This window comes from Dermatophagoides farinae, chromosome 7 (genome assembly GCF_024713945.1).
Source record: "Dermatophagoides farinae isolate YC_2012a chromosome 7, ASM2471394v1, whole genome shotgun sequence".
NCBI lineage: Eukaryota > Metazoa > Arthropoda > Arachnida > Sarcoptiformes > Pyroglyphidae > Dermatophagoides > Dermatophagoides farinae.
In genome coordinates, this window is record NC_134683.1 from 1,135,835 (window position 1) to 1,160,261 (window position 24,427).

General features: G+C 31.7%; 5 protein-coding genes across 7 annotated transcripts; 1 reads left to right on the top strand and 4 right to left on the bottom strand.

Annotated features, from left to right (window-relative positions):
- Positions 1 to 259: 259 nt before the first annotated feature.
- LOC124496455 (uncharacterized) lies at positions 260 to 1,998 on the bottom strand. The gene is made up of 3 exons (XM_075732707.1): positions 1,404 to 1,998; positions 622 to 1,337; positions 260 to 526 (listed from the first exon to the last, which is right to left on the bottom strand). Exons 1-3 carry the CDS (start codon positions 1,996 to 1,998, stop codon positions 446 to 448), a joined length of 1,392 nt encoding a protein of 463 aa, XP_075588822.1. The 3' UTR covers positions 260 to 445.
- Positions 1,999 to 2,250: 252 nt separating this feature from the next.
- On the bottom strand, positions 2,251 to 3,246 carry LOC142597301 (uncharacterized). The gene is made up of 2 exons (XM_075732852.1): positions 2,665 to 3,246; positions 2,251 to 2,602 (listed from the first exon to the last, which is right to left on the bottom strand). The coding sequence occupies exons 1-2, from the start codon at positions 3,226 to 3,228 to the stop codon at positions 2,534 to 2,536; spliced, it is 633 nt and encodes a 210-aa protein (XP_075588967.1). The 5' UTR covers positions 3,229 to 3,246; the 3' UTR covers positions 2,251 to 2,533.
- Positions 3,247 to 4,412: 1,166 nt separating this feature from the next.
- On the bottom strand, positions 4,413 to 5,692 carry LOC142597709 (uncharacterized). The gene is made up of 2 exons (XM_075732982.1): positions 4,941 to 5,692; positions 4,413 to 4,877 (listed from the first exon to the last, which is right to left on the bottom strand). The coding sequence occupies exon 1, from the start codon at positions 5,572 to 5,574 to the stop codon at positions 5,332 to 5,334; it is 243 nt and encodes an 80-aa protein (XP_075589097.1). The 5' UTR covers positions 5,575 to 5,692; the 3' UTR covers positions 4,413 to 4,877; positions 4,941 to 5,331.
- Positions 5,693 to 6,116: 424 nt separating this feature from the next.
- On the top strand, positions 6,117 to 7,367 carry LOC142597685 (uncharacterized). The gene has a single exon (XM_075732751.1). It carries the CDS (start codon positions 6,117 to 6,119, stop codon positions 7,365 to 7,367), a length of 1,251 nt encoding a protein of 416 aa, XP_075588866.1.
- A 4,515-nt stretch (positions 7,368 to 11,882) lies between these two features.
- LOC124496616 (uncharacterized) lies at positions 11,883 to 23,623 on the bottom strand. 3 transcript variants are annotated; one of them, XM_075732752.1, is made up of 7 exons: positions 22,861 to 23,623; positions 19,304 to 19,902; positions 19,179 to 19,222; positions 19,003 to 19,111; positions 12,859 to 13,989; positions 12,606 to 12,803; positions 11,883 to 12,540 (listed from the first exon to the last, which is right to left on the bottom strand). In XM_075732752.1, exons 2-5 carry the CDS (start codon positions 19,505 to 19,507, stop codon positions 13,510 to 13,512), a joined length of 837 nt encoding a protein of 278 aa, XP_075588867.1. In that variant the 5' UTR covers positions 19,508 to 19,902; positions 22,861 to 23,623; the 3' UTR covers positions 11,883 to 12,540; positions 12,606 to 12,803; positions 12,859 to 13,509. The 3 variants fall into 3 exon arrangements, with proteins under 3 accessions (XP_075588867.1, XP_075588869.1, XP_075588868.1); XM_075732754.1 differs by having other exon boundaries at positions 12,606 to 12,726; positions 22,861 to 23,428; XM_075732753.1 differs by lacking the exon at positions 22,861 to 23,623 and having other exon boundaries at positions 19,304 to 20,176.
- Positions 23,624 to 24,427: the final 804 nt, after the last annotated feature.

Sequence of the window (24,427 nt, forward strand, 5' to 3'; positions counted from 1 at the left end):
GCAAGATTGAAAACAAAAAGTGAACAAAAAAAAAATCAATTCAAAATTGCTGCTTCTGTTTGAGTTTAAAAGTAAAAAAAAATTGCCCATTTTTTTCCATTCGATTTTTTTTCTCTACCGGTTTTTTTGTTGTAGTTGTTGTTGCTATCAAGACCACTATTCATCGATCACGTTGAGTGCTTGATAAAAAAAAGCTAATGACGGAAACGTTGGTTGAAAATTTTTCTTTTCTCAAATCAAAAATTTCAAATTCCAAAAGTCAAGTTTTATGAATTTAATTTATTATTATAGTAATAATAATGGTAATGAAAAAAGTTGAAACTTTTTTTTTAAATTGTTCAAAATCCAATGAGTGAAATGGAAACGAAATAGATATTTTGATAATAAAATTTTATCGTCATATTTACTGATGATGAATTTGACCAATTTTTTTTCTGCATGTACTTTAATTCTGATATGAATGATATTGCCGATAAACAACATGAACATAGATGAACATTAATGATTGTGAATAGAGTAGAAAATACTATAGAAATAGCAAAAAAAAAAAATCAATAATTAAAATTGGAAATAAAAAAAAAATTTTCAAATCAATCAAACAATCAATATCGAAGCAGTTACCTTGAAACATTCATTCATAGTGATTAATTGAAGTTTTCCATATGTGAAACCGTATTTATTTTTTGAATGAAAATTCTGTCCATAATTGACTAGCTTCAATCGATTAGCCAGATCAATGTGACTATTAAAATGTTGATGTTTATCAGCCAATATGTGCATGAATCTGATGCTTGATTTCTGAAATTGCCGATTAGCTAATGCAAACAATATATGTACACCAAATATACCATAAATTTCACTAGTTATAACTGAGCAGGATATAAATCGAATTATCCATGTTGTTTTCATACAAACAACAAATATCAATAGATAACAATTGAATGGAATATTGGGCAGTAAATATAAAAGTAATGCACGCGAATAAATATTGCCCGTTTGAATTCTTTTTAGATTTTTTATATGACGCATATGAAACCGTTTCAACATACGCCACAGATTTATTGATGATTTATTATTTCGATGATGATTGCCACGATGAAGAAGCAATTGACCGGTTTGCCAACAGAATACATAAATAGCCATTAGATAAGCAATAACAATAGTAGCCATCAATATATTACCATGACCATAAACATAAAGACCAATGAAAAAAATCAATCGATTGATTATACATTGAATCAATTGGATATAACCGAAAAATCCAATACCAAAAAATTCATTAAAATTATTCCAAATAAATTCAATAGCCGTTCCAACCAATGAAATGATACATAAATCTATTTTTTTTTTTTTTTTTTGAAAAAAATAAAATAATTTCTATTGAAATCTAGTGAAAAACTTACCAATACTTATTTTGAATAAATATACAAAACATAGCCAGAATTTAATGATAGAAACAATAAAATCAACAGCAAAATATCGATTATATCGATATGGATAATAAAAGGATCGATTTTCACGCAAAATCAAAATACGATCCAATATTTGAGCTGTTGGATTATCCAAATATAACATATTCATAAATTGATAAGATTGATAAACTAATGCAGCTACAAATATATTTGACCAATAATCGAATCCAAGCTCATCCAACATATCACTATTGATCACATCCCAGAATTGATCACGAATATGATGGTAACGTATGGCAAAATAAACATGTCGTATTGCCAACCAAATCATGAACACTTTCAACAACCTGATTGGATCATGTATTTTCCGTTGAAATTCATTTGGATTTTCCCTGGCTAATCGATGACAATCAAAATAATGCTGTTGATAGAATGATGGACGATATAATAATAATGGTGATAATAGCAGAATAATGCCTTTCATATTAACATTGAAATGATTTATCAATCTTAATAATCGCCGTGAAATGATGAGAATGTTTTTCACTAATTTTTCAAACGGTAGTATCAATAAACCGATTAACATGTTTTATGGTCGCGGATATATATTGGGTAACAATTACGAATGTTTCGGTTTCATCTTGATGATGATGATGATGATTATATTTATAAGAACCAATTCAGCAGCAGCAACAACAATAGATCAATTTTTTTTTCTTGAAACACAAACACATACACCATTTCGAATTGAATGGTTATGGAATTGTTTTTTTATTCTTTTTTTGCTTTCATTGACATTTATAATCATTATACATCAATATCATCTATATACGATAAATTTTTTTGTTTTCCAAAGAAAATGAATGAATCATTTATTTATGCAAATTCAACAAAAAAAAATCAATATTTGATCAAATAAATTACACGATGAACAGACAAAAAAAAATTCCATTCAGCGTTCAATGTATATTGGAATCATTATGGAATTATTGGAAATAAAATAGATAATGATGGTTTTCAATAATTTTTAGCCAACATTATATTCTGATGGCAACATTGATGATGGAATTTCATCGAAATCGATCTGTGTGGGTTGCTGCTGCTGTTGCGCTGTGTCGATTCTAATGATATCGTCGAAAAACAATATGAACATAGATGAACATTAACAATTGTGAATAGAGTAGAAGATACTATAGAAAAAATCAATAGAAAATAAAAAATTTTCAAATCAATCAATCAATATTCAGATTACCTTTACACATTCATTCATTGTGATTAATTCAAGTTTTCCATATGTGAAACCATATTTATTTTTTGCATGAAAATTTTGTCCATAATTAATTATTTTCAAACGATTAGCAATATAAATGTGACGATTAATATGTTGATGTTTTTTAGCCAATATATGCATGAATGTGATGCTTGATTTTTGAAATTGTCGGTTTGCTAATGCAAACAATAGATGTATGCCGAATATACCGGCAAATTCTTCAATTATAACTGAGCAGGATATAAATCGAATTATCCATGTAGTTTGCGTAAAAATCACAAATACCAATAGATAACAATTGAATGGAATATTGGGCAATAAAAATATAAGTAATGCACGCGAATAAATATTGCCCGTTTGAATTCGTTCTAAATTTTTTGTATGACGCACCTGAAATTGTTTCAACATACACCGTAGATTTATTGATGATTTATTATTTCGATTATGATGACGATGCTGATGATGATTGTCACAATGAAGCAATTGATCGGTTTGCCAACTATATATATAAACAGTCAATAGATAAGCAATACCAATAGTAGCCATCAATATAGTAACATGAGCAAAAACATAAAGACCAATAAATAAAATCAATCGATTGATTATACATTGAATCAATCGGAAATAACCAAATAATCCAGAAAATTCATTGAAATTAATCCAAATAAATTCAATTGCCGTTATACTCAATGAAATAAAGCCGAAATCTATTTTTTTTAATTATAATTTCTAGTGACAAACTCGTGAAAAACTTACCCAAATTTATTTTAAAATAATAAACGAACCATAGCCAGATTTTAATGATAGAAACAATGAAATTAACAGCAAAATATCGATTATACCGATATGGACGATAAAATGATTTTTTTTCACGCAAAATCAAAATACGATCCAATATTTGAGCTGTTGGATTATCCAGATATAACATATTCATAAATTGATATGATTTATAAATTAATGCAGCTGCAAATATATTTGACCAATAATCAAATCCAACTTCATCCATAACATCGCTGTTGATCACATCCCAGAATCGATCCTGAATATGATGGCGGCGTATGGCGAAATAAGTATGTCGTATTGCCAACCAAATCATCAACATATTCACCAACCGTATTGGATCATGTATTTTCTGTTGAAATTCATTTGGATTTTCTCTGGCCAATCGATGACAATCAAAATAATGCTGTAGATAGAATGATGGACGATATAATAATAATGGTGATAATAGCATAATAATTCCTTTCATATTTGAAGACAAATTATGTCGGAATCTAAGCAAACGTCTTGAATTGCGGATAATATTTTCTATAAATTTTTTGAACAACATTGTATTGAGGATTTTTCATTGAAACCAAATCACTGAATGAAAATAAAGTAATATATATGTAATTCTGATAATTCTGATATATATATATTCAATTTTAAAATCCAAAAATTCCCAAGAACTTAAGAGTTTGTGTCAACATGTTATTGAATTCAAAATTGATTCAATTTTTATTTCATTTTTTCTTCATTCGCAGTGATGATGAAAAAATTTCATGAAAATGAAAAGAAAAAAAATTGTTCAAAATTGCTGTTCGAGTTTTTTTTTTAAAAAAAAACAACCTTATTTTTTCCATTTGATTTTTCTTCTCTACCGGTTTTTGTTTTTGTTTTTGTCGAGACCAATATCAATCGATCACATTAAGCGCTTGAAAAAAAAACTATTGACGGAAACGTTGATTGAATTTTTTTTTATTTTTATTGCATAGAAAACGATCTGTGTGAACTGCTGCTGTTGCTGTTTCGATTCTAATGATATAGTCGAAAAACAATATCAAAAGATTCGACGTTGCACTCACAATTTCATATGTAAAATTATCGTACTTTATTATTCTTTTTAGATTAGCTTTTATAGTAAATTTGGGATTCATAATTTGCTTTGTTTTAACAATGTTCATGATGTTCGTATGTTATGATTTTTTTTGTATATTTTGTAATAGACAAAGCAATTTCCTAACATGTATCATTTGTTAGTGTTTTACATCTATTAGAATTTACTAATGACAATGTTGTTTTGATGTTTTTCACATCCTTTGATATTCAGATGTTTGATTGATCATTTTGGTTTGATTTTATGAAAATCATAACAATTCCTTGACAACAATATGAACATAGATGAACATTAAAAATTGTGAATAGAGCAGAAAATACTATGGAAAAAATCAATAGAAAATTAGAAACAAAAAAAATTTCCAAATCAATATTCAGTTTACCTTGACACATTCATTCATTGTGATTAGCTCAAGTTTTCCATATGTGAAACCGTATTTATTTTTTGAATGAAAATTTTGTCCATAATGGACTAGTTTCAATCGATTAGCAATAGTGATGTGACAATTAAGATGTTGATGTTGTTTAGCCAATATTTGCATGAATCTGATGCTTGATTCCTGGAATTGCCGGTTAACTAATGCAAACAATAGATGTACACCGAATATAGAGATTATTTGCTCAGCAATAACCGAACCAACAAGATATCGAATTATCCGTGTAGTTTGCATACAAACAACAAATACCAATAGATAACAATTGAATGGAATATTTCGAAATTAAAATGTCAATTTTATCGACAAAAATGTCAAGTCATGTTATGATCATTTCGAATCAATAGAATCCATCCATCATCATACCATATTTGCCAAATTTACCGTATGGTCCATACATTCCGTATTTACCCATTCCGTAACCGTTATAAAAACCACCACGACCCATCATACCATTGTAGCTCATCATTGGTCCAACACCATAACCAGTAGCATGGCCATAATAAGGAACTGCATCGCATTGAATGGTCATAGCCAATACCAATACCAATGTGGCGATAATGATCAACGATTGTTTTATCATTGTGACGATTTTTGTTTTTTTTTTCAAACGTTCAATTCGATTTGTTGTTCAATCGACTAATCGACAACGATTTATATATGAGCAGTGTGAACAAAATCAAAAACAAAAGAAACCTGAAATTCATCAAAATTAACTCACTCACGGATATTACCGATTTTATGGGAAACACACACACACAAAACGATAAATCTAATTAACCACAGTGAATAATTATGATGAGCAATCAAAAAAAAAAAAAATGGAAATTGGAAATCCAGATTTTTGAATTTCACACACACACACACACACACACACACACTTTACACACGCTTTTGACAGTCGAAGTGAACAGACGTCTCTCCTCAGCTCTTCAACAGCAACAAAAAACTCTTTGTTTTTGTTTTTCTCTTTTTTTTTTTCTTTTTTTTCTTTTTTTTCTTTCTTTTTCTTTTTTTTTTCTTTCTTTTTTTTTTCTTTTCTAGGTTCTAGGTTTTTTTTTTCTAGCTATCCATACAGGAAGATATCCCAGCGAATCCTTCCCGGCACGGGAAAAATCACCGAAAATGGGGACTCAGGTCAACAACTCCCCCAGCACAAACGACAACAACAGCATCAATGGGCTCACCATACAACTAAAAAAGATAGCCGACACCCTCAACAATGCAACACATATCTCAAAAAACATGCGAAGTGATGTCAAAGTGTCAGTCGACGAAGCAGCTAATACAATCCGTAACAGAATCCTACCTCAATTAGGAGTTTTAATCTCAAATTGCTCAAACTTTCAAGCCAAAGAAAATGAATATCGAAAGAAGATCGATGATTTGGAAAATGAATTAAAGCTACGTGAAACAGAAGCACCAAGGTTGGCAAAAATCGAAGAATTAGTAAAGCAAAACAGTCAAATGCTATCACAAATCAACAAGCACGAAAGCAACACGTATCATAATTCATATTCAAAAGTGGCCTCATCATCGGTAGCACACAACCAATACCAGCCACCTCGTAACAGCCACGCCTCTGTGTTGTACATAAAAAATGACAAACAAAATACAACGGCCGCCGAAGCACTCAAGATGGCAAGAGTAATAGTCAGCTCGAATCCAGCAGGCACTGCCGTGGTAGCCAACAAGTTGCTTTCAAATGGAAAAATTCTAGTCTTCTCTAAAAACCAAGAATCAAAAGAAAAATTGGACCAAGTCATCAATTCATCAAAAGATATGGTGGCAGAAGAACCCAAACGATTTGATCCACTAATACTGATAAAAGGAGTACCAAAGGATATATTAGGCGACATGGAAGATCGAGAACGCGCGTCAAACCTAATACCAAAATTGATAAAAGAGTGCAATCAAGATATAACCAACGCCTGTGAAAACGAAGAATCGATCGCCGTAGTCTTCTTCCGTAAAAATCGGAAAGATCACCTGGTAAACGTAGGCATCAAAGTAAGCCCGAGAATTCGTAAAGTCATACTAGAAACACAAGACGGCAAAATATCATTTGGCTTCAATCTGGTTCATGCGGAAGACGTTTCACCGCTCAAACAATGTTTCCACTGCCTTGGTTTCGGACACACAAAAAAGAATTGCCCAAAAAAAGAAGAAATGCCCCAATGTAAACATTGTCCAAACAAACATGTGAGCAAAAATTGTCCAGCGAAAAACAACACAGTGATATGTTGCAATTGCCAAAGCCGTACCAACACATCGAAGAATCAACCTATAGACGTTAACCATTCACCTATGTCACTGACGTGTCCAATTTACAAGTCCATGTTGAATAAAGCAATGAATAAGACCAATTATGGATAATGCCAACACAACAGCCAGAAATAATCGAAGTACCAGCAAATCATACAAATGCCTACAAATCAACTGCAGAAAAGCATATGCACCAACAAAAGAAACATTGAACTACATTTTGAATGAAAACATCGACATAGCATTCGTATCGGAGCCGTGGCTTATGAGCCAAAATCACCCTGCAAATATAAGTCCGTTAACGTGTCTGTACCACGACACACCAAACAATCGAACAACAGCAGCCATCTACGTAAACAACAACAATATCAATCCAATCTTGATCCAACAGCTCAGCAGCAGCAAATTGTGCGTCGTTGACGTGTCGTTAAATGGCCAGCTAACAAGATTAGTCAGCGTCTATAGATCACCAGCCGACCTTGACATCGAAAAATTGATCGACGAGCTAGAACAGACGTTCCCATCCACATCCAACCATGACATTATCATCGCAGGTGACTTCAACGCACACCATACCGAATGGTCCTGCCCGACAAACGACAGATTCGGAGAGTACATTTATGATTTCAGCATAGCAAACAATCTCAATATTCACAACGAAGGAACCAGCCCAACATTTGTCAACATATACAACAACACATCATCCATCATTGACTTAACCTTCTCCTCAACCGGCACGAATATCGAACAGTGGAAAGTAAAGCCAGATGCTATAATCGGAAGTGATCATAGCGCAATCGAATTCTCAATTAATCCGTCACCAGCTCAATCGACAGACAACAACAGAAGGAAGTCAACATATAAATACAGAACAGAAGACGTGAATTGGGAGACAATAGCACCAGCTTTTAGAACAGAAATGGACAGGAAAAATATCAGCAAACAAAGCATCGTAGCAGCAAAAACACCGGAAGAAATAGACAATCTAGTGACCAGCATAACAACAACAATAATAGAAGTGTGTGATCAAAGAATAAAGAGAAGAGGCCGCTTCATCATCAAAAAATGTCCTTGGTGGGACGATGAACTTGAACAAATGAAAAAATCAACAATAAGATCGAAACATCAATATCAAAATGCCAAATCGAACGGCCAGCCAAACAACATCTTGCAACAAAAGCTGGAAGTCTACATCGAGAACAAACGAAATTATGCCAAAAAAATCAGACAAAAAAGTACCGACAATTTCACCAAATACCTACAGTCATGCCAAGGTATGACAGATATAAAAAAGATCAACAAACTAATAGCAGACACGACAACAACCAAGTTTCCAACAACACTGATGGTTAACGGCAGACCAACCACTGATCATAATTCAAACGTCAATGCATTAATGGACCGTTTCTTCCCGGCACATCCGCCGCAAAATTTATCGAATCCAAATTACCTTTCCCTATTCGGCGACGACGAAGTACCATTCTCAAACGATGAAATTCTGCAAGCCAGTAAATCAATGAATCACAAAAAAGCGCCTGGAGCTGATGGCTTAACGGCCGACATCATATATCATTTTATCACGGCAAACATCGTTACCGTAAAAGAATTGTTCAACAAATGTTTATCGATGGGACACTTTCCCAGTCCATGGAAAGTAGCGACAATAAGATTTCTCCCGAAACCTGGAAAATCAAATTACAAACTTATAGACAACTACCGCCCTATTGGACTTCTTCCGGTGTTTGGAAAAATATTCGAAAAACTGATAGCTGATAGAATCACATTCGACCTGAGACGAAGAGGTCAATTATCTAACAATCAATACGGATTCACACCTCAAACATCGACAGTCAAGGCGATCGCTGACGTAATTGATTGGATCAAAACGATGAAAAAGAAAAGATATCATGTAAGCGCCGTATTTATGGACATCAAAAATGCTTTTCCATCAGCAGACTATCAAATACTGGCAGAAACGCTTATGAACAAACAAATCAGGACAAATCTCTATCACATAGTAGCCAATTTTCTTACCGGACGAACAGCACAGATGGAAAACTGCATAAGGCCGAACAACATTGGGTGTATCCAAGGGTCAGTTTCGGGTCCAATTTTATGGAACATATTGATGGACACCATCTTCGATATCGCTCTCCCAGACGGATGCAAGCTAGTAGCTTTTGCAGACGATTTGCTGCTCTTAACAAGTGGAAAAGAAATGAATCAGCTCGCCGAACGGACACAAACAGCAATCGATTTGATCATAGAATGGGGAAACGTAAAAAGACTCACCTTCTCAGCAGCAAAAACATATATCATGGGATTTTCACAGATAGCAAGAGCCATCGATGTCAAAATAAATGGTGAAAGTCTGACAATGAAAGATAACGTCAAATATCTGGGCATAGTAATTGACCAAAAATTAAAATTCGATATTCATGCAGAATATGTTATGAAAAAGCTGGCAAATTTTTATCATATGTTTTCAAGACTAATCCGTCCAAACTGGGGCCTGAATCCAGAAATAGCAAAAATGGTATATAAAACGGTGGCGGAACCGATGGCACTATATGGTGCGTCAATATGGCACAAAATCATGGAAACAAAGAAATACGCCCAACGATTGCTAAAAATCCAAAGGAGAATCTTGGTCAATGCTTGTCGTGGCAATCGTACGATCTCATATACTTCGGTATTTCTAGTCAACAACGTGATACCTGTCGACATTAAAATCATGGAAAGGGCGGCCATAGAAAAAGCGAAATCACTCACCGGTATTGAGCCACACCTATGCTTCGGGAACCTAGAGATGCCGGTGCCGACAATTAAATTACCGCACCCAGGAGAACGTGTCAGAACTGGATACACGCAAATGTTGAACCATAACCAGATAGATGAGAAAATATTGGGGGATGGTATCTACATATTCACCGACGGCAGCAAACTAGATAATCGCACAGGAGCTGCAAGCGTGTTCACAGCAAATGGTCAAGTAATAGAGCAACATCAATGGAGACTAGCTGATGGTTGCTCAGTATTTCAGGCTGAATTGATTGCAATAAAAGAATCAATCAGCAGAAGCATGCAAATGAATTACAGCTCGATCAGCATCTTCTCTGATTCAAAATCATCCCTTGAATCAATAGCCAATCGGATGAACTGCCACCCGATTGTTTTCGACATAAACAAACAAATTGACATACTAAGAGGCAAAAACATCACAACAACGCTGCACTGGATTAAGGCACATAACAATTACAAATGGAATGAAATGGCAGACGAATTAGCCAAAGGAGCGACAACACTAAACCAAACCAGTGCCATCTACAAAAACATACCAATATCGTCGTTCAAATACCTGTGCCGGCAAGAATCGAACCAGAAATGGATGATGAGAACAGCTACATCGTGTACCGGGAGATGGACCAACCGATTATTGCCAAACACTGACATCATCAAAGAATTCGACCAAAAGATAAAATCCACCAAACAAATCACCCAATTCCTGACCGGCCATGGACCGACGAAACACTATCTACACCGATTTAAAATAGCAAACGATGACAAATGCCCATGTGATGGTCACTCATCTCAAACCATGGAACACGTAATTCAATATTGTGACGGGTGGGCCCGAGAGAGGCATCTACTAATGATCAAACACAATATCCAACCGAATGACCTATTGGACATCAAAAAAATCCTAGCGTCCAACGAACTGACCGAAGACTGGCGCGATTTCATCACAGCCGTGGTGGATGGAATAGCGAAATTTAATAGCCATTCAACATGAATCACCACGAACATATAATCCTTCACACACACATAGGACACAAATCACACACACACACACACCCAGGCACAAACACACACCCAACATAGGACACACACATTGTTATATTTTTATTACTATCGTTTCATTCTTTTCTTTGTTTGTTATTATTACACATCTTACACGATTTGACATCCACACACATATATTATATTATAATAATTATATTATTATCTTTATTTTACCGTTTTAATTTTACATTTTTTTTTTTTTTTAATTTTGCATACATTATTATACACGTCATGATCCACATCTACACACATACATTATTATTATTACTATTGTTATTATTATTATTATTATTATCCTAATTTTACATTTTCAATATCACACACTTTATTACACACAGGCGATCACACAATACAGATACTGACACATCTTTTATGTTTCCATTGCATGTGATGTGGTTGGTGGAAATAAAAGGAAAAAAAAAAAACACACACACACACACACACACACACACACACACACACACACACACACACTCTTTTTAATCCATGCAAGAACCTGAGCAATAATTCATTATTTTTTTCCCAAATACAATGAAAAAACAAACAAAAACCAATGAAATATAATTTTAATGCACTTGATTTCACATCATCAGTGTTATTATTAGTTCATTATCGATCAATCAATTGATGATGATGCAACCAGGAAAAAAAACCATATATCACACACACACACACACTTGGAAAAAATAATGTTTCATTTCCGGGAAACAAAAAAACATCATAATGATGATGGTCAACATTTGGTTGTATCCAGAAAGTAAAATTGGTAATGGAGGTGACCAATTTAAATTTTCGAAATTTTTATTTTTTGTCACTTTCAAATTCAATGTTTGTCTGTTATTGTGTATGTCTTATCACAATTATATATATATAATATAATATTTCCATTAATATCCACAAATGAATCATATGAATCGTATGCAGGTAATATATTCGTATATTTATACATTTATATATGGTATATATGCGTGTGTGTGTGTGTGTCTGTGTCTGTGTTTATGAATGATTCTCAATGATTATGATGATGATGATAATTTCATGGATCAATGTGTTTTTTTTTTGCAGAAAAGAAAAACGAACTGGTTCAAGATGTAAATTATTTCGCTGATATTCTGTGTCTTAGTGTGTGTGTGTATTTATTTGTGTGAGAAACGTATATATTTCAAATCTATTTTTCTATTGTAGAATTATTCAAACAGAATTATTCTGAATGAATCAGAATTACAATATATATATATAGCTGCAAATATTTACACCTTGCGATCTGAATGTAATGATGATCCATGATACATGAATGAGTAAATAGGCGAGGCAAGTTTTTTTTTATAATATTGATTATTGATTATTATAATCATCATATATATGGCATTTAATCATTATAATATATATACAACAATATATAAATCAATGAGATCGATAATAAATCGATAGATTTGTTTATCTATAAGACGAAAACAAAACGGAAATTAATTCAAATGAAAAAAAAGTCAATAATACAATACTTACATGGAAACAAATTGAAATGTTAAGGGTAGAATGAGAAGGAAAAAAACAAAACCGGATAGGCATTCGTGTGTGTGTGTGTGTGTATAGTGATTAGAATTTTTCATCAATCAAATTTTAAATTCTGGCCACAAACGATATATATAGGAGACCAATAAAAGAATAAGGGTGACACACCAACAAACACAAGGTACACAGAATCTGAAACAATGAGAAAAAAAAATTCAAAATTTTATCATTCATCAATGCGGTTTACCTTGTGACCACAACGATGGCTGGTATTCAGCATTGACGAATACATCGAATGACATACATAGGTGTGTGTGTGATGAAAAATTTTTTTTCTTCAAAAATTTACAAAAATGAAATTTAACCAAAAAAAAAATGATACATGATGTGATGTTTTGTGTGTGTGTGCGAATGACGATTTTTTCTTTAATTTTTACACGTGATGAATAAAATTTTGATTATCATCATCCATAGACCAATAGATGTCGTGCATGTTCCCCAGAAATGAAAGTTTGTTCAAATTGTTGAATTTTCAAATGTGTTCAACGATAATCGAATCGAATGTGATGGATCCATTTGATGATGATGATGATAATGATAATGATGATGAGAAATTACGAAAGACATTAGGCAAAATATGTGTGTTTGTGTGTGTGTGTATGGGCGTGTGGGTGGATGAAAGGTTAGATGAAACAAAACAAAAAAAAAGTGAAGAGAAAAAAAAATAGCCAAACAAAATGATGATAATGATGATGATGAATATTTAGATGTCACATTGATTATCATGATGATTTTTTTTGTTATGTTTCACTTTACCAAATGAATTATTCGTATTGAATCGATAATAATAATTGAATCATTCCAAATCATCAACATCATCATCATCATAAATTGAATGTCATCGTCTTTTTTCCAGATTATTACTTGCAGCAAGAATACCATGTGCTGGACTATTACTAGTACCGGGTATTCCTGCAGCAGCAGCAGCTGCTGCCATCGCTGATGATAGGCTACCATTACCGATACTACCAACGCCTACACTGCCGCCGACGCCACCACCACCACACCCATTCGATGATGATGAAGATGATGTCGAAGATGACGAAGATGATGATGATGATGATGATCCATTACTACCATTAAGATGGCCACCTTTTTGCTGTTGTTGTTGTTGATTATAATATTGATGATGATGATTATAATATGGTTGCTGTTGATGTTGATGTTGATGATGATTATGATTGTAATTATCAGAATTATTCATCATCATATTATGACCAGAATTTTCTTCTTCCCAACCATTCTCTTTGATCATATGTGCCAATTCAATTATATATTTGCCTTCTTTATATTTTTGACTTGATTCGAATGCATGTTCCTGAATGATGGGATAAATGGAAGACAAAAAAAACCGATTAGACCAAAAAAATAAAAAAAAAATCATCATCATCAACAACAATAAAAAACAAATGGGATGGGATAGGATCATATATATAAACGCCTACGAAATGACCGGCATATAATAGAATAGAATAGAATAATTTGAATTAATGAGGTTATCATCATCATCATCAAATGAGAGGATCATTATGAATGAACAAAAAAAAATGGATCAAAATAACTCTACATATACGTCTGTCTGTCATCACCGATTGTGGATTGGATTAATGGAAATCAAACAAACAAAAACAACAAAAAAAAAAAAATTTTTCTTTTCCACTCCCACCACTATGAATGTTCCAATAGAAACTATTTTCACACTATTGAAACTTTTGTTATTTCCACTCAATCACAATCACACATTCATCATCATTTATCTATTTGAACCATGAAACGAAAAAAAAAATTTCGAATACAATCATTATTTATCATCGTTAAATGATCAATGGATGGTTTATTGTGTGTATGACAAAAAAAAAAATCCAGGAAGAGAAATAACCTACGCAACCACCACAAAGTAGAAGAAAAATGATCATTATGTCATCATCCTACACAAACAAAAAAAAAAATAATACAAAACAATGATACAAAGTCGAAATAGTCGAATTATAAACATTCGAATTTTTTTTTCTTGTTCATAGAAATAATAAATAAATCAAATGAGAGACAAAAAAAATCTAATCTTTTTGTTTGTTTGTCCATTGTGATTAGCATCAACGATGATGACGACGACGAAGACGATGACAACGACCATCATCATCATTAATGTCAACCACCACAGCATCAGAAGCAGATAAAATGAAAAATCCAATCCAATTCAATTCATTTCAGAAAAAAAATGAATTGAAAATGAAAAAAAAAATTTTTATGAAACAAAATCTATATATTCGAATGTATAACACACTTCCTGGATATTATCCTATGATGAAGATTTAATCCCTGAAAACTGATATTTATCATCATCATTATCCATATGACAACAGAAACATCACTAAGCAGCAGAAGCAAAAGTCATGAAATAATGAAAATCCATAAGACAATATATTAAACATGAAAATAATCCTTAAAATGTATGTTTTCAATTGTGTATCACACAACAACAAATGAAAATCAATTTCGGTTCATTGGACCACATTGGCAATCTCTCTATCCACGATATGCTATACTATGAATTGAATTGAATTCAATCGATTCAAATTCAATTGTACCAACTGACCGACCAATCAATCAATCAATCCTATACCACCAAACAGAAAACAAAACAAAACCGACATCGACCAGACCATAAATGACCCAAATAATTGATCAATCGAAAAAACAAAAATCAATTCGAGTTACTGTATAAAAAAAAATGTATAAACCTTTTTTTTACACAGGTGAATTGAATTATCGGTCAACAATGACCGTAAAAATAAAATCTCATCTCATTGTACATTGTTCAATCATGTAGCTGTGTGGAAAAAGATAAAGAGAACAGCAACAACAACAACAAAAACCAGCTTCACAACAACAATAAAGTCAACGGAAAAAAATCCAGAATCATAAGTCATATTATACTGAGGTCGTCGTACTTGATGTCGTAGTATATATAGAGATTCTTATGGATTAAAAAAAAAAAATATTCAACCACTACCACTGCTACTACGACCAACCAACGCTAATGGACGCCAATCATCATCATCATTATCATTGTTTTGTTAACCCTTAGTGTCTATATATTTGGGCGCCAAACTCGATTTTTTTTTCTTTGCATTATTCACAAAAAAAATTGATGAGAACCACTTGAGAATTGTGAATACAACATACACACACACACACACCTACATTACATGATTACTAAGCAATGATATGAAGCGAAAAAATATATTCAAGTTCAATTCGACAATAATTTCTCAAGAACCTTAGAGAAATCTATACTAAATGAACTTTGTGTGCAAAGTTAAATTCAACAACAACAACAACAAAACAACTGAAAGAAACTGGTCTTGATGAATGAACGAGGGAGTGGTGGTGGTGATGTTTTAAATGGGGGAAAAGAGAAAGGCGCAAAAGATGATGATCATCATCATCATATGATCGAGGATAGAGGATCATTCACCTTTTTATCGTGAATTTATTCCTCTGGTTTTGTGTGTGTGTGTGTCTGTGTTCTGGAGCAAAAAGAAAACACCACCATCATCTTCTTCATTCTCGATTCTGATTTCATTCTGTTCTATGTAGAGAATCGTACAGAAAAACAAAAATAATTTACGTATGCATCAATAGAACAAAATGATGATGGTGGTGATGAACAAAAAAAACCAAACTGATTGATTGATCATCTCGATACATGGCCAGAACATAATAATCGATCATAATCATCATGATGACAAACACACACATACACACACACACACACTTAGTATATAAACCAAATGACAGCAATATTTTTATTTTCTTGTTCACATATATTCAATATATTGATCGCACACAACCAAAAAAAAAAAAAAAAAAAAATCTCAAACATATGTGTGTGTGGTGGCAAATAATAATGTCCTTGAATTTTGATTCAATTCTTTATATATGTAGATTGTTATAACTCACAATCGTTTTATTTGGTCGAAAAATTTCTAATTGATTTTCGTTTTTGTTGTTTTTTTTTTGGATCATTATACAGGATATGTGCATGTTCATGTGTACATAAATCATACACACACACACACACAGCTGTTTCTTTCACTGTGTCAATATAATGGCCAGGAAGCTTGAAAACAAGAAAATTGTCAACATCAATGAAAATCATCATCATCATCATCATCATACGATTATGATCAAAACATTGAGGCTGACAAAAAAAAAAAATTTAACACATTGTATACCATCACCACTACCACCACCATTACTGATCATAGATTGAAATGTAAAGGCATCACCATCATCATCATCAAAATAAACGACTACGACGACAACAACAACGATAACAGCAACAACAAAATAATCATCACATTGTTAACGATGACGACAAACAGCGATAAATCATATGATGATGATGATATGATGATCAACAAATAAAAAAAAATTGTTGTTGTTGTTGTTGTTGCTCATTAACAAAAGAGAAAAAACCATATTCAATAAAATAAAAATAAAAATAAAAAAAAAATAAGATCATCATCACCTGATCAACAATAACAGAAAAACAAATGTATTGCGAAATCAAAAAAAAAAAAAAAAAATCATTGTGTTTTGTTTGTATTGGTGAAGCCAAAAAAAAAAAAGAAGAAAAGAAGAAGAATATAGACGAAACCCAAAAATCGAATCGACCTATTTTTTTTTTTGGTTCATTTCATTGGTTTTTTTTTGCTTTTAGATTTCTTTTTTCTTTCTCATGTATCACACACACATATATATATAGACACTTGAAATCATGGATAAAAAGAGAGAAACAAATGGACTATGGATTGTGTTTGTTTATTTTGTAAACATACACACACACACACACACAGAGAGAAAGAGAAAATAAACGACCCAAAAAAAAATCGGTTTCAATCGATTCGATTTATAATTTATCAATCAATTTTGTGTTGTATTTAATCATCATGTGATTTTGTTTTTATTATGATAAAATCAAATAATAACCACATCAACACATCAGAATTTTATATATATGGTGGTGGTTGATTGAATTGATAGAGAAAATAAATAGAGAATATATTCTGGTGTAGAATGAATAAAAAAAAATAAACCACCAGAATATTTATTCATCATCATCATCGTCGTCGTTTTTTTTCCTATTTTGAAAACTAATCCTTTCTGACTTCGATTTCGTATTTCATATAATAATAATAATGAAACAAAAAGGCAAAATTCGACAAGTGTTCCAGTGAGAAAATCTCTTCATTCATTCATACACACACACACACACACACACACTCGAATACATTTGCAAAAAAAAAAAAAAAAAGTTTACAAGAATAGGCCCGTATGGAATAAAATGAAACGAAAAATATATCATGTGATATAGCAGCAATATTGGGTTCCAAACATTGGGCTTACTAAATACATTCTATAATTGAAACTTTTCTTTTTATTTGTTGTTGTTGATGTTACAAGGGCGACGACCATGTTGCAATAATAATGCGTAATAAAAAAAAAAAAAAAAAAAAATTCTGGTCCCATACAATGATCATGCGTACAATCATCATCATCATTGATTCAAAATTATTTATTTCTCAATGTCGTTCATCGAACTTGGTGTTTACCGATCATCATCATGAACACCAACACTATGATGATGATGATCATTATTATCAAAAAAAAAAGTGGTAAACATCCAAATTCTTTTTTCTTTTTTTCTTCATTTCAATTTCATTCATCTAGAGCTCAATGTTTATTTTTCATTTTATTTTTTTTTCCACAACATAAACAACAATAATTTTCTTGTCATCAAGAATCTACAATAACAACAACAACAAAAACAACAACAGCAATGTTCCAAATGGATTCATTAGATTGCGCCATAATTTGGATATATATGGGACGCGCGCACACATACAGACATTTTATTCAATTCTGATCATGATGATGATGGAAAAGTATCAATCAATCAATCAATCAAACAATCAAACAAACAAACAAACAATTGCCTGGATACAGACAAATAATAATGATAGGATTTTGTTCTGTGGTTTTTTTTTCCACATTTTGTTTGTTTGTTTGTTTTCGATGCACACGCATAAAACAAATTGAATTTAAAGACACACACACACACAGAGAGAAAAAAAAGGATTGCCCTATGGAAAATTTTTCAATAGAAGGATTGTATGTTTTGCTTATCATTTGTTTGTTTGTTTTTTTTATGGAACATATCAATCAATCAATCAATCAATCGATAATAATGTGACGAGCACACACACACACACACACACATAAAAATGCTTTTTGGAACAACAACATTAAAACAAGAGACACTTACATATTTCCAACCAAGTGTTGTTTTACAGCATTCACAATAGATATCAGCAACGGCATGTAAACCGGTGAGTAGTACACGTTCTTCGGCTATACCGCATTGAACGTTGACACTGTGAAAAAAAAAAATATCAGTTAAAAAAAATTTTTTTTTTTTTCAAAGAAAAATTTCAAACTTACACTGAATTGAATAGATATGCTCGTCCTTGGCTGCCTTGAAATGACTGTGAAAAAATTAAAAATAAAAAAAAAACATCAACAATCCGATAATATAAAGAATTTAAAGAATTTTTCCATCAATTTACCTTTGATATCAGTTCATCATGATTGGCAAGATGAGCACGGCAGTGTACACAGCTATATGTACGATGGCAGTTTGGTTCTAAATATGCCTGAAATGTTTTCATTTTTTTCTCAAATTGTTGTTGCTGATTTTCCGTCATTGATTTTTGTTGCTGTTGTTGTTGTTGTTGAAACGAATCGTTTAAATAATCATTATTATCATTCATTGATGATTGAATTTCTATACGTTCATTCGTTCGTTCGTTTGTTTGTTTGTTGTTTCGTTTTGATTTGATTTGAGTTGAGTTGAGATGAGTTGTGTTGATATTTTGCGGTAAACGAATGTGATAAATAAATTTTCAACTATCTTTTGTCATTTATTATCGATGATGATGATGATGATGACAATATCAGTTTTGTATCGATAATTATCGTTTCATTATTATCATCATTATAAAACAGTGGCCAACATTTTTGCATACTAAACGATAATGATAATGATAACAAATGAATGATGATCACCATCATTGATTGATTGATTGATTGATTAAATGATGAAAACAAAAACAAAAAATTGTTTCAAATAATCGATGATGATGAATACAATAGAGAACCAATATCACTGTAAAACAGAAATAGAGAAAAAAAAGTGAACAAAATTCAAGTCATAATTGATTGATTGATAGAAAAATTTTTTTTTTTTTTTTTTTGAATCAAGAAAAACAACAAAAGATCAAAAAAAGTGACAATATCACATGTACACACACAACACATAAATCCCTGACTATTTATGATGATGATTAAAATGCAAACATTTAACCATCATCGTCGTCGTCATTATGGTGATAATCTTTTTCAAGCAAACAAACAAAACAAATCAAACAACAACAATAACTGATGATAAATACATATTAATTTCTGCATATATATAGAAAATAAAGTGTTAAAAGAAGAAAAAAAATAGAGAAAGCAAAGCCAGAAAAAACACACACATGCACACGTTAACAGCATGGATACAAACCACCACCACCACCACCACCACCACCACCACCATAAAATCATCATCAGCAACAACAAAAAAAAGATGATGCGTATTGGCCAATGTTTTGGTATGGTTGAAAAACCTTTCTTTTTTTTGATGTTATTCTCGTGTTTTCATCACATCATTATATTTTTTTTTTCATCGTTGTTTATGGAAACAAAAAAAAATTGGCTTTGAATATTACACATGCACACAGGCAAATATTCACTAGGTGTGTGTGTGTGTGTGTTTAATGCACACAGCATGATGTTTTGTTCACACACACACACACAGAATGTAGAATCAAGAATTTTTTTTTTGTTACTCGCTGCCATTCATTTGTTTGTTTTTACAAGCGAATCAATTTGAATTTGTTTCTGTATTTCATGAATTCATTAACCGCAAAAAAAAACGAGAAGGGTAAACCAGAAAGAACTTTCTTGAAAGAAATTTTCTCACGAAAATGACAACAAAAAAAAAAATTTTATCTATCCTTTTTGTCGTGGGAGATAGGAGATAGAGGGTGTTAATCATAAAGGCCACCGACCATTCTTCTCACGTGATGATGATGTCTTCACAATAAACAAACAAACAAAAAAAACATCGTTTTTTTCGTTGATTAATAAATAATATAATATATATTAGATGCGGCCGTTGCCATGTTGTTTGCTTGTATTTTTTTTTATATCCATCTTTTATACTAATAATAATAAAGATGCACAATTCTGTATGCGTTTGTTTTGGTTGGCTGTTTGTTTGTGTTTATGAGCTGCCAAAGAAACGACGACACTTTATTTATTTTTTTTTTTTTTTGCTGTTGTTGTTTTTTGTCATCGTTAGTTGGTTGTGTGTGTGTTTGTTGTCAAAAAGCTCAAACACACACACACACACAAAAACATCCGTTTTGATAAATAACGAAAAAGAAAAAAAACACACACACACACAGAGAGAGAGAGAGATACTTGTTGGACTATTCATTTTGTTGGCCAGATGGTGGCCATATAATTTTTAATTGATGATGATGATGATGATCCAGTTTCACAATATAGTAGAGCTATAGTGTGCATCAATATTTTGGATCATCAGAATCATTATGTTTCTGCGAGTGTGTGTGTGTGTGTGCCAGGCACTATTGAAAAAAAAACACAGCACAACGCACAAGAAAAAATTTTTCATCGTTCCAAAAATGATCATGATTCCATTCTGTTTTCTTGTGTGTTTTTTTTAGATTTACCTTTTTCATTACATTGAATGATGATGATTGTTGTTTGTTTTGTATATGTATCAGATTTCCACACATTCACATCCATATAGAACTTGTTTCTGGAACAAAATAATGGATGAAAAATGGGGAAAAAAAATTTTCCACTGACTTTTAGTTTCAAAAATGAAATTAAAAAATGAAAAATGAATCTTTTTTTTATTCTTCATTTTCGAAACAAAACAATTTCATTTCACATTCGTCGTCGTCGTCGTGGTCGTTTTTCGCTTGCTACCTGAGAATTGTTGTCAAGGTGATTCCAGGCACACACACACACACAAAAAAAAGAGATAAGAAAAATTTTCATTGCGAAAAAAAATACAGAATTTCAAGAAAAAAAATCCAAAAAAAAAAAATAAAAAATGTAATTTTTAACTCAAACAAATGAACAGAGCAGAGCAAACAATTAACAACGTCGTCCATCCACCGGGAAAAAAACAGATAAAAAAATAATGAATTTTTTTTCCTCCTGTGTCTTGTTCCAATTTCTACAGAATATAATGACGATGATGATGATGATAACAAGGACAACGGTAACAAAAAAAAAAAAAAAGAAACGACCAGAAGGAACGTGGGAAAAATTAATTTCATTCATTCATCATCAGCAACGCTACTGGATTTGTTTGTTTTCAAAGGGTGTGCGTATCATTTAATTCGTAAAAAAAAATATTGATAACAGCAGCGAACAAAAAATATTCCAGAAATTTTTTTTTTTTGTGAACAAAAAAAAAATCATCTGCTGCTAACGACGACGACGACGACGACGACGACGGCGATGAACAAAAGCAGGTGTTTGATTTGCGAAATCATACACACAAATTGAAATTATTCAATCTATACACATACAATACAAATATAAATGTTCCATAAGTTTTTTTTTTGGTCCAAATACTCGTTACATCATTGAATTGAATTGAATTGAATTCAATTCGATCAATCAATTGATTTGTCGTCATCGTCAATATCGTCAATATCAATCAATATATATAAAAAAAGACGATGACGACAACGTCAAAACTACAACGTTAATTCATTTGAATTCCGTTTTATTGGTACTCTCCATAAACACTACTAAAATTGTTACGCAGAAAATCTAGAAATTTCGAATTTGTTGTTAATGATGAACAACAACAAGAAATCAATCAAATCAATCAATAAATGATCAATTTATAATGGAAAAAAAATCAACACTTGGATTGCTCAAAGCTTATGGGCTACATTATCATCATTTTCATTGGAAAAAGGTCACAAGGATACTGTTTTTGATTGATCTCTACAAACATAAAAAAGAAACGTACCTTTAAAGGGTTAAATTGATGATGACAAGACATATGAAGTGGTAATTTCAATTAGTTGTCAAACACACACAAACACACACACACAAAGAGAAAGATAAACACACGTCTGACCTCTGACACAGAAAACATTCACAAAGAATTTCCAAAATTTAAACACAAAAAAAAAATTCAATCGTTTTTCTTACTGACAACGATGATGTTCATACGTGATAATCAATGATGTTTTTTTTTATTCGATTCACAAAGATTGCTTTGCTTGTTTTTTTTTGTTTGTTTGTTTTGTTGATTTCATTTCATTACGTTTTACATTTCAGTCATCATTATCATCATCATCATCATCATTTTTTTTTATCAAGAGTTAAGTTCATTTTTATAATAGATGATGATGATGATGGTGGTGGTTTTTTTTGCAGTCATCAAAACAAAATGACAACAACAACAACAAATGAAGACGAAGAAGACGACGACGATGATGAAAATTGGTATATGTGTGTAAGTGTTGTTTTTGAAGATTTTTTTTCCACAAAAAAAGCTATATATCGTTGTTGTTGTTGTTGTTGTTTGTTATTTGTTCGATAACACAGCAAAAAGAGAAATGAAGAAAAAAAACAGGATCCATTCACAGTGGTGTTGGTGGTGGTGGTGGTGGTAGTGGAAATTGATTTTTTTTTCTTTTAAAAACAGAAGACGAATTTCGAAATAAAATACCAAAAAGAGAATGATGATAATGGGTTCGTTTGTAGTAGTAGCTCCAAAAAAAAAAAAAAATCAATGATGAAATGTGAATGAAAATAAAAAAAAAAAATAACAACAACAACAAAAAATTCAAGTTTCTCTTTCTCACTCATTCAGCTATATATGAATCGAAATGAGAAAGAGAGAGAGACAGAGAGTCATAGGATTTTGGATTTTTTATTCTTTTGTGTTTTGTTGGAACTTGTTTGAATAATGTTGTTGTTGTTGTTGTTGTTGTGGAAGATGTTCATTGATATTATGATGATGATGATGATGATGATGAACGTCATCATCAAGTTCATTTCAATAGAATGGAAATAAAGAACCAAGGATGGATTGTACCTTTATAATTTTTTTTTTTTTGTTATTCGATAAATGAAAAATATATGTATATAATTTGGTAGTGGCACATATATATATATGTGATGTTGTTGTAATTTTTTTTTGGTAGTGGTAAAATTTTGGTTCAAACATCAATTTGCAAACAACAACACTGCAGTTTATGATAACAGAATTTTTTTTGTTGTTGTTGTTGTTGTTGTTGTCAGGTCGTCCAAATCAGAATTATATATTCTAGCTACTACCACATTTTTTTCTGAATTTTATTCTGGATCTGGATCATTTTTATTTTTCTGAAATTTTTTTTTTTTTTTTTGGTTACCAGGTATTATATAGAATTTGTGGCCATTTCAAATGATGGTATTCAATTTCGATAGTAGTAGTGGCAACTCGACGACAATGAATTAATTGTGTTTTTCTTTTTGTTCACAATCTATCGATACAAAATAAAATTTACGAATGAAACATAAGACACACACACACACACACGAGG

Bases quoted from the DNA above. Each gene is read 5' to 3' on its own strand.
- LOC124496455 (XM_075732707.1), bottom strand. From the start codon at position 1,998: ATGTTAATCGGTTTATTGATACTACCGTTTGAAAAATTAGTGAAAAAC. The intron at 1,338-1,403 runs GTAAGTTTTTCA...AAAAAAAAATAG, and splicing joins TTTATTCAAAATAAGTATTG to ATTTATGTATCATTTCATTG. The intron at 527-621 runs GTAACTGCTTCG...CTATTTCTATAG, and splicing joins CTATGAATGAATGTTTCAAG to TATTTTCTACTCTATTCACA.
- LOC142597301 (XM_075732852.1), bottom strand. From the start codon at position 3,228: ATGGCTACTATTGGTATTGCTTATCTATTGACTGTTTATATATATAGT. The intron at 2,603-2,664 runs GTAATCTGAATA...TTTTTTCTATAG, and splicing joins CAATGAATGAATGTGTAAAG to TATCTTCTACTCTATTCACA.
- LOC142597709 (XM_075732982.1), bottom strand. From the start codon at position 5,574: ATGATAAAACAATCGTTGATCATTATCGCCACATTGGTATTGGTATTG.
- LOC142597685 (XM_075732751.1), top strand. From the start codon at position 6,117: ATGGGGACTCAGGTCAACAACTCCCCCAGCACAAACGACAACAACAGC.
- LOC124496616 (XM_075732752.1), bottom strand. From the start codon at position 19,507: ATGAATGATAATAATGATTATTTAAACGATTCGTTTCAACAACAACAA. The intron at 19,112-19,178 runs GTAAGTTTGAAA...TTTTTTTCACAG, and splicing joins GCATATCTATTCAATTCAGT to TGTCAACGTTCAATGCGGTA. The intron at 13,990-19,002 runs GTAAGTGTCTCT...CCCATCATTCAG, and splicing joins CAACACTTGGTTGGAAATAT to GAACATGCATTCGAATCAAG.